The sequence below is a fragment of the Arachis duranensis genome, chromosome 1 (genome assembly GCF_000817695.3).
Source record: "Arachis duranensis cultivar V14167 chromosome 1, aradu.V14167.gnm2.J7QH, whole genome shotgun sequence".
NCBI classification, from domain to species: Eukaryota; Viridiplantae; Streptophyta; class Magnoliopsida; order Fabales; family Fabaceae; genus Arachis; species Arachis duranensis.
In genome coordinates this window covers 41,714,867-41,725,946 of record NC_029772.3, presented here as the reverse complement: position 1 = coordinate 41,725,946, position 11,080 = coordinate 41,714,867, and the positions used below count along the sequence as shown (strand labels likewise).

The 11,080-nt window shown below is 33.0% G+C and overlaps 1 protein-coding gene across 1 annotated transcript in view; it reads right to left on the bottom strand.

Moving 5' to 3' along the window:
* Positions 1 to 8,805: 8,805 nt before the first annotated feature.
* LOC107486777 (uncharacterized) overlaps positions 8,806 to 11,080 on the bottom strand; it is a gene marked incomplete in the record, with an annotated part of 4,191 nt that continues 1,916 nt past the window's right edge. The window contains 6 exon segments of the mRNA XM_052253539.1: positions 8,806 to 9,283; positions 9,609 to 9,744; positions 9,847 to 9,944; positions 10,182 to 10,259; positions 10,332 to 10,401; positions 11,021 to 11,080. Of these exon segments, the coding sequence (XP_052109499.1) occupies positions 9,137 to 9,283; positions 9,609 to 9,744; positions 9,847 to 9,944; positions 10,182 to 10,259; positions 10,332 to 10,401; positions 11,021 to 11,080 (589 nt within the window).

The following is an 11,080-nucleotide window of genomic DNA, read 5'->3' as shown; positions in this document are numbered from 1 at the left end:
CGAGCCATGCTTTTTGATGCACCAAGTTCTCCACTACAAAATACCCTTACAAGTCTTGGCTACTCAAACTGCAATCCCGTCTATTCTAACCTTACCACCTCGAGTATTTGGATGTTCCATCTTTGTCCATATTTCCAAAGTCAATAGAACCAAACTTGATCCTTGTGCAGAAAAATGTGTTTTCGTTGGGTATGCTACATACCAAAAGGGGTATACGTGCTACAATCCAATCACTCATCGTATTCATGTGACCATGGATTATGATTTTTTAGAATCCGAATTTTACTTCAGTCGCCAACATGGCATTCAAGGGGAGAACAATAATAAACCACCAAGTTGGCTAAATAACCTTTGTTGCCCAGAAAATGTTCAAACAGAGCAAGTAGATGGAGCCACCGAGCATACTTCACTCAACGTAGAAAATAATTCGGTACATACAACCAGTGAGAGTCCTTTTGAGAATGTCAAATAAGAGGTAAGTAATTGTCAATCTGATAATTTACTCCCTATTTTTAATGAGGCCACTAACAATAACAGTATAGCATTGGAACATGAAGAACCAGAGCCCAATACATTTATTCTTCCTCTAAGAAGAAATAGAGGGATGCCTCCTGATCGGTACTCACCAGAACATATTTTCCGTAACTCAAGATACCCGATAAGAGTGGCTAGAGAAGGAATAGCAAATGTTGCAAAGGCTTTTTCCACCAGACTCTTAACAGAAGACATTCCAAGAACTGTTCGAGAAGCCAATGAGAAAGCTGAATGGCGAAAAGCCATGAATACAGAAATGGAAGCTCTAGAGAAGAATGGAACTTGGGAGAAGTGTATCCTACCGACATGAAAAAAGCTAGTCGGGTGCAAATAGGTTTTCACTATTAAACATAAGGCAGATGGTACTATTGAACAGTACAAGGCAAGGTTGGTGGCCAAAGGTTATACAAGACCTATGGTATCGACTACATTGATACTTTTTCACCGGTAGCAAAGATTAATACTATCAGGGTGTTGTTTTCAATAGCAGCAAATGAAAATTGGCCACTCCATCAATTTGACATCAAAAATGCTTTCTTGCATGGAGAGTTGAAAGAAGAAGTGTACATGGAACTTCCTCCATGTTTCTCAACGGGATTTAGAAAATATGAAGTTTGCCGGTTAAAAAATACTCTTTATGGGCTTAAACAATCTCCACGTGCCTAATTTAAAAGATTTATAGTTGTTATGAAAAAGTATGGGTACAAGCAAAGCAACTCTGATCATACCCTTTTTTTTCTAATCCTCTTTGATTTTTTTTTTCTTCTTTACTCAAATTCTTATAGCACTATTTCACTCTTAATTTTCTTTCTTTTATCTATATTTATCCATCAATATTCATTTTAAAATCAACTATTTTAAAAATTAAACATACATCATACTATGTCACAGTATCATGTTTCACAGTTAAGTTTATCCATATGATTACATTATATCTTGATTATTTATCTTAGTTGTTTCTTTCTATAAAAAGATAAAATAAAATCTAATTTATTACATTTTTTTTCTATACATACCCAAAAATAAAGATTAGTTTTTCCTTTAAAGGGATATATAGAAGGAACCAATTCGAAAATATGAATCAAAATACATCATATCACCAAATTTTAGGATTGTTTTTTCTATTCTAGCATTTATGTTGACGATTTGATTCTTATTATATATTGATTACATCTCTCAATTCATTATTTTTCTTATAATTAAAATTCCTAATTGATTACATTCTCATTTTTCTAATTTTTTTTCATAATTGACTCTTCCTTTAAATAGATCTATAGGAGGAACGTGATTTAAATACTCATTACGAGAGTACGCCTCATTACCAAATGTTTTACTCAATTTTACATATTTAAATATCTATACTCATGATTGATTTATTCCAACTATATTTAGAACATATTCTCTGATTGATTTTTTTATAAGTAAAAACCTCTAATTTGTTACATTCAATTTTCGAATTATATCAAACAATTAATTCTTCTTTTAAATTGATAACTATGAAAGAATTGATTAAAAAGTTTGTATTAGAATATTATACGTCCACAAATTTTTTGCCAAATTCTCTACCTATTACATTTTCTATATCTAATATTAATACTCCATTATATCTTAGTTGCTTATGTAATTATTGATTTTTTTTATAAATAAAATATCTAATTCATTATATTTTCAATTTATATCATGTGATTGATTTTTTTTAATAGAATTCTTTTTTATTTATATGTTAACAAAATTAATTATTTAATACATGATTTTTTTTTCTAAAAGTAATACCTATATTAGAATTATTGATTAACAAAAATATAAAAAAAGTCATGATAATTACTAAAATGTCTATTTTAGTCATGATTTAATCATTAAAAGTATATATTAAAAACTTATTTTATATATTTTTGTGAAAATAATTTAATAATTCATGGAATATATATTAAATCATTAAATCATGTGTTAGTATAAGAAATATATGAATTAGAATGATTATTAGAAGAATTATAGATAATTAGCAGTATCTTAATTATTAAATGTTAATTTGTGTATAATTAAATAAAAAATATTTTTTTTAAATAATTAAAAAGAAAAAAATGCATTCTGAAATAAAAAATATTTTTTTTTAAATAATTAAAAAGAAAAAAATGCATACTGATACCAGAATGTGTCATATCGGTATATTTGATACCAAAATGCTATTTATTGTAAGATAATATAATAATTAATGACAAAAAATTTGCTTGAGTCAATAGATAGAATTCCTTAGCTTGCAGTATATATACTTATTGCATTTTTTTACACGAAATTTTTAAACGCACTATGCCAATTGTCTCATCATTGAGAAACCAGTTCTTATACTCATGTACTGTAGTTTAAGATCAAAATATATCATCAATATAATTCTGGTACTAAATGAATTTTTCTATGGAGCTAAAAGAAGAGTCTATTTGTACCCACAATGTCTTATTTTCTTAGAGGAGTCCTTCATAATAAATATGTTTTATATCTCTACATTACCCATTTAATCCCATTTGGTTCTAAAATACAAATGGCTTTGTACCTTTATAGATTGAGAGAAATTTAAAATACTGTTTTAATAGACTTAAACTTTTCACTTATGCCACTAATACATAATATTCTGTGTATTTCTAAGTGAGATCATTTTTTTTTAGCAAATATACCCAACGGTATTAGTTCATGAGAGGTTGAGTTCGTCTTTAGGATAACCTATTCAAAAAATTTTTTCCAAAATTCAATATCCTCAAAAAGCTTGTCAGCTTCTTATCTCTCAAATTATTTAAATTGTGGAATTATTAAAAAGGTACCTCCATAAAGCTGTAATATAATGCAAAATTTGAAATTTTATCAAGAATTTAAATTATAATTTTCATGTTTCTTTCAAGAAAAATTTTGATAATAGAGTACGATTAATCATACTTTACTTAAATGAGATAGAAGAAAATTTGTAAAAAACTTAGTGATATATGAGGCATATATGAGTATGATTAAAAACTTCCAAAATTTTACTTCTAACAAAAAAGCTCTTAATCGCTTGCACCACATTAATCTTTTAACGTTTCTCAAAAAAATCGTAAAAACTTAGCAATAAATTTGTCATTACCAAGAGTTGAGAAAGGGTTAATAGAGAACATGACTAACTTAACTCATTGATCAGTAACTGTCTGACAAGCATGTGATTGGTAGAAGCATTTATCTTAGTTTGAATATCTTGTATTTCTTTAGTGGGGTCTCTCGAATTACTAGAGGAGAATAGCTTTGTGAAATAATTCTAAGAAATGGAAGCGATTCCGATCCCTCGCATCCGTAGTTAAATGTTGTCCCCTCTCATCTTCCAGCATATGAATCTTATTTTGCCAATTCTTTGTTTTAAACTTGGAATGGAAGAATTTTGTATTTTAATCTTTTTAGTTGAGCCATTATACCCTTTATTTCTTTCTCATGTATTTCTCCTCTGCTCCAACTTGTTTTCTAACTCAGCCTCTAAGCATCGAACAATTAACGGGTTGACTTGTTTTCTACACATCTTCAATTTTTTAGCTAGTCTAAAGATGGGAACCCTTCAGTCACATAATTCCAATAATCCTTTATTAGATTCGCCATTTTCGAATTCTCACACCATCATTCTTAGAAATATAACCTCTTTTTTACTCTTCTTTATTACCTTTCTATACTAAGAAGTAAGGGCCTATAATCAGATCCAAGATCATTCATATAAGAAACAAAAGCATTTGAGAACTTCTCTCTCCAATTATTAGTCTCCGAAAACCCATCAAACATTTCTTTGATTAGATTATCTTCAAAGTGTTTGTTGTAGCAAGTAAAATTTATCTCCTTCATAAAATCAATCAGTCTACTCATATTGATAAAATTATTAAAATATTGGATACAAGTGATAGGTTTAAACCTAACTTCTTCCTTTTCGTGGTTGGCTCGGATAGCATTGAAGTTGCCTAATGCTATCATTTTGTTATTGTCATCCTCCATAATCTTCAGAATTTTATAAAATTATTCATCTCTCCTACCTTTATCCATACTTAAATATACCTTTAAAGCTTCCTATTGTTGTGCAGATTGCTGATTACCACAATTAAAATAGATATAGAAACTTTCTTAATAAAAAATCTGCACATTTTTTCTTTTTTCCATGCCATCACCAGCCCTCTTAACAAACCAATAGGATCTACCATTTTCCAAGATTGAAAACCACCCTTCTTCATCACACCCTTTACAAACGAGGTATTGTTCTTAGTTTCACAAAGGAACACTATCTCGAGAGAATGAGATTTAAGAATTCTTTTGAAACTACAAGAGATTTTTTCAAATGGCAATAGTTCCACATCATCGCTTTCATACCTCCTTGGGTGCCTTTTGTTGGATGGCACCCACTTCCATTACAGTTGGTGTCATTTTTTCTTGGCAATATTTCTTGTTGTTAGTTGAATTGCCATAATCAGTCGAACTCCTCTTCACCCTTAAGACAGATTTTTATTTTTACCCCTTTCTCGCCATTTGATTTAAATTCTGTCTTCTAGCTCCGTTGTTATCAATCTTCTCTTTGATAACACCAACAAAAGAAATAAATCTATGAATTTTTGCTTGCATTAGCCTTAGCCACTTCATTCTCTTCTTTTCTCCCTTCTTCTATAATCTCTCTACTATTATCCACTTCTTCTCTTACCTCATCATCCCCTTTCCTCCAATTACCTTCCTTTGTTTCATTCCCACCCCTACTGACTCATGAATTGTCATCTTAAATAGATAGACTTGTAAAACTTTGAATCAAACTGACAGACGTAGATTTTATATGTTTTTGCCTTTTATCAAACTAATAGATGTAGATTTTCTATGTTTTTGCCAGTTAGAATTCTGATTTTCTTTCATCTTCTCTTCCCTCTAGCAAATTCGCTTAGCCTTTAGCCACGATCCTCACTGCTCTTCTTTAACTCTTCTCCCAACTGTATCCTCTAAATGTAGAATGTAGGCTCTGATTTCATATCCTATGTGATAGAAGATGGTTGTGATAGAAATTATAAATGTACTCTTATTTGATTTGAAAATAAATTACTTTGCTATTGCTGCCAACAATTTTAAGTGATCTGCATAGAGACTTGGTAATATCCATCATAGCCTGGATTTTCAAGACCTTTTTCTCCTTATCTCTTATCACAAATAAATCTGAATCCAGGACTTTTTCCAATTCTTCTCCTACCTTTCTATCCAAACTACTAGTTTATCAAGGCTCAGGTAAACCCCATAGTAGACAAGAACATGAGCAAAATATTCCTCTTTGATTATCATATCTTCATTCCATCTCCTCATATTGGGTATGTAATTTTTGAACAGTCGGGAGCACCCTTCTTAATCTTAAGGAGATACATCTCACTATGAAAGAGAAATTGGAGTAGGTTTTCTCGATGGTCTATCAACTTAAATCCCTCTAGTTGCCTCCAGATTGCAAAGTTGGCACTAAAGTCACGATTAACAAACAATCTTCCAACCAAATTTCTAGAACACTTCTCAACACCTTCCCCTAATATTATCATCAGCAAATTGCATGATCTGATATTCTTTCACTACAAGACAAACCCTGAGTATCGTCGGATTTACTGTCGGATTTAGCATGCAGAGTGGCGGCAAATTTACTATTGAATTTACTGGCAATAACGACATCAAATTTGTAAGGTTAAATAATTACCATCGGATTCTATTTTTTGATGGTAAATCCGATAGTAATATCTAGAGGGAAAATAACCTAATTTGGTGTGTCTGTTACCGACGGGTTTACTGTCGAATTTTTTCGATGGTAACTCCAATTAGTGAAACGTTGCGTTTTGGTGTCCCACAATTGGTTACTATCAGAATTTTCCGACTGTAAATCTGACGGTAAAGGGGTGTAAATTCAAATCATGAACCTTCTTCCTCCTCATTCGAAACCATCGCCACCATCCCTCTCTCTCTCCCCTTCCAGTCACCGTCACTCTCTCTCTCTCTCTCTCTCTCTCTCTCTCTCTCTCTCTCTCCTTCCAGTGTCATCGTCACCACCATTTGCCCCCACCGCGAGCCCTTTATCTTTCTTCCCTTCTTTTTCCTCTCAGGCTCAACCGATGCCTCCTACTCTCTTTGTCTCATTGACACAGAACGAAAGTTGCAGTAGTCCCCTTCATATCAGTAAGCTCTTACACAACTTTAGTGACCACCGTTGCAACATCCACCTCTTTTCTTATTTTTTGCTCTGTTCTTCATTACAGGTTCTTGAACAAATCTTTTCTAATTCTTTTAATTTTAGTTTAATTTATTTTAGATTTGATTAGAATTTTAATTTTAATTTTGAATCAGTTTCAAAAGTAGTTCAGTTTAGATTTTTAGTCTTAGTGGATTTAGGTTGATTAAATTAGGTTAGATTCAATACATTAGGTTTTAAAATGTTGTAGTGTTTGGAATGTCGAATTGTGTTAATTGATGCGTTGATGACTATTTTTCTGAGAAATTGTTACTGAAATTGTTTGATAATTATTTGATTGTATGAAGATTCTCTATTTTATTGCTGGTTTTGATTGCGTTAATTCACTGTTAAAACTATTTTGATTGATTTGTTGCTGAGTTCATGAGTTATGCTATTGGTTTAGTGTTATTGATGTTCAGCTTTTGAATTGGTACTGAAAGGATGCTTGTTAGTATCATTTTGTGTCGTTTACACTTGGTATACCAAGTGTTCAACAATATGCCTCAACAAGTTCTTAATGAAACTTTGGTTCAATCCTTGAAAATCATTGCTTGCCTTCACATATGCATTGATGAATGGATATGAAATGCTTTTAATTGACCAAAATATTAATTTTTGCATGATTGAGGTTCTTTGTCCAATAGTACAAGATTAATATAATTTTAAGCTCCTTGATTCTATATAATCCAAGTATGTTAATTTTGGATATTTATTTGGTTTTATGTTATATTAGGAATGATTTTTAATTCTTGAAATCAATCTTGTGCTATTGATTATAGGAAGTACATTAGTGTTGAACTTGTTCCTCATACTTGCAGTTTATTGTTATAATTTGTTGTTGACTTGTTGTGTTGAATTTTTGTTAATTGGTATGTTATTTGCAGATATGACAACAGGTAGTTGTGCTGTAGATTAGGAGATGAACGATTATTGGAAAAGGTATCAGGAGATCCTCACCCACGTGACGTCTACGGATGAGCTCCAGGGAGTCACTGGGGCGGCTTCAATATATGGAGGCTCAGATAGAGGTGTACCAGGCTCAGATGAGCGCCGCTGGTATCGACCCTGCTGGTGGCACACAGACATCACTGCTTTCTGCGCCGCTGACTCAGGACCACAGGACGGACAACGATGAGAATTACCTAGATATGTAGTTATTAGTGTTTCATTTTACTGTCTGATTGTATTTATTTGATGTACTTGACTTTTAATTTATTTGAACATTGTATTATTTATTTTAAATAATAGGTTTTTATTATATGAATTCAACATTAATTATGTGAAAATTAAAATTAAAATTAAAATTGACCATTTATTTCAAAAAAATTTAATAAAAAAATTATTACCGTCGGAATAATCCGACGATAATAGTACGCAAAACATTTTTTGGCGCCAACAAATTGATTTTTCGATCTTTTAATCTGGTAACCATTTACCGGCGACGTTTATACCATTTAATTCATTCTGATAGTAAATCTGACGGTACTTGTAGTGCTTCAGATTTGATCGCAGGGTTATTGTCTAGCATGAGGGCAGCATTCGAACCCCCGACACTTGCTTAAACGGACAAGTGAACTGACCACTCGACCAACCCAAGTTGGTTAATTTTTCACCATATTTATTAATAGAAAATGTTGAAATCATGCATAGTGTTCATGTGATATACTGATGTGGATTATATATCATTATTATGTTAATTGGGTCTAGTCTCGGTTCGAAATTCGAATTGCAACGGAGCAACCCCTAACATTGGTTGTAATGAGCTTTTTCCAATGGAGATGAGGTTAGAAACTTTCTTCAATCCTACATGGAACCTGGCTTCGCAACTGTGTTAGAAGATTGTGCACCCTACTCTCACTCATATTCAGTATCATATTACTCATTAACACAAGTTTTAAGCATACTTAAACGAGACATGCAAAAATTATTTAGTTGTGCGTTCAATCGCACCTTATTCAATTTTCTCTCGACTAATTTGAATAATGAACCAGATATCAACTGCAACTCCAATGGATTATTAAGACAACAACATAACCACATTTGTAAAACGTTAACTAGGGTCAAATGGAATTGTTATATTCTAAAGATACCATGATGTTTTCATTTCACAAACAAGCAGAAATGCTTGAAGAACGAAGAACATGCCACATAACCAGATTTTAACCAGTAGAACTATACGGGTAAGAAGGTTGAAAAAACCAGAGGAAATACTCAGAAGAAAATGTACAGCTGCAAGACCGGACTCTCCAAGATTTCAAGGTTAGGGGAAACTAAAGAAACACAACAAACGGAGGATTTCCCTTCAGGTGTAGCACCTTCTGTTATTCCTTGAAGCAAAAGATCTATTGAGAGACAAAAGAAAAACTGAAGTCATACATTTGGGGGTGGCCAAATTTTCCCGAATAACTCTTCAACTCGCTTTGCTTGATCGGCATGACCATCTAGTCCAGTAGCCAGAAGCTGCACAGCTGCTGGCCCCATGGCTGCTGCAAGGCTAGCTTGGTCCCATTTAACAAGCTGGAAAGATGAAAAAGAAGAAGCAGCAGCAGCAAACTAATCAGTAATTACAAACAACCAATCATTTGGCGAATGTGGCAGATGCTTGACCAAGAGCAATATTGATTGAGGTAGCAAAGAGGAAGGTAAATCAGCATAACATGCAACAAGTAGTTTGAAGTTGTCCTTTCACCTAATCTGTTTGATTTTCCTATAATATTTGCTAAGGGGCTAACTGGCATTGACAGTTTGACACTGTTAAGTAATTGTGAGGTCGAGATCTGTTGATACAAACGCAGTCTTGTAATTCGATCTTAAACAATGATGCTAGAGACTTGATCCATACCTCTTCATCTCTAAACACATAGCTGGCAGCAGACTGAGGCGATAACTTCCTAACAAAAGAGTACTTCTCATCAGGAGAAGCAATAGATTCTTTGAGAGACTGCAAGATCTTCAATGGAGCTATGATATAGTCAACCCTATACAAGAAGCAATACAAAGCAAAAAAAGTTGATAGAATATCAAACAAAGAAAGCTCAAATCAGATCTTAAATTGGAAATGTTGTTAAGTTTTTAAATACCCCAGAAGACTAAATAGATCCTGCTTGTTGCGAACTGCAGCTGCCATCAACTTTGACTTATGCCCATACTTGTGAATATAATTGTAAGCTTTTGTCACCTGAAATTAATAAAAATTCTTTCAGGTATGGGGACTTGTCAGATGTTCATTATAGCTATTTAGCCTAGATTCAGATTATTGGGTAAACCAAGGCACCAGTTGTTTTTATTTCCACAAGTCATACCAACGTTGCAGAATGCAGACTTAGTTCAAGAAGAGCTTTCTTATTTTATTTACAAAAAATTTCTAAGCACAGAGCAAGACGAAGAAACATTATAGCAAGGTTGAATGACAGACCAATGCCAACCCAGGATCCTCTCCTTTCAGCTGAGCTGATTCTATCTCTGGGTCATCCGAATGATTGCGCGCCCAGTCCTGAAAAATTTATACCTAAGATACCCTAATGTCATCCAGTAATACTTTCCCAAAAAAAAGGTATGAGATTACCCTTAAGCGGCCAACAAAAATTTGAATCACAGAAGCACCAGCTTGAGCAGCAGCAGCGGCTTGAGCAAAGCTGAAGAATAATATAGAATGAATAGGAATGGATAACAGTGAACAAATTCCTTATATCAAAATTTTATCCTTGGAAAGAAGAAAAAAGAAAAGAACTACTAGTCTAACCCAGGAGATATATCTTTGATTGCTAGAATATACGCAATCTAAATGCTTTTCTTCTCTAGAATGTTCCATAGGGCTTCTCTAGAAACCTTTCCATACCCTTCTCCAAAATAATGAACACCACATGTAAACCTCTCTGGTCCTTCCAATATCTCTCAATTATCCTCTTTCACAACTTTACAATATGGCCCATAAGCCTGGTCATTTGAAATTCTGCAGACTTCTATTATCTCAAAATTGTACTATAGAAGGTATCTTTTTTGTCATTTGCAACGGTAGTTAACCTAACGTCCCATGTTCTTCACTAAATAACTCGTAAAAACTCTTCCATCTATCTTTGATGTCTCGCTCTATGAACAAAACTTGACCCTCTTCATCCTTAATGCATTGCACACCTAACTCAAGGAATATAAATAACAGACATGTGCCTTTGGGATGTTTAATCAAATGACATCCTTCACATATGAACCTCAAGACTCAGAGCATTCAATAAGAATATCACCCCAAACAAATACCTGTAAACAAAAGTCAAGTGGGTTTGTATGCCCTCGGACTCCAACAATCTTGCAGCCTCT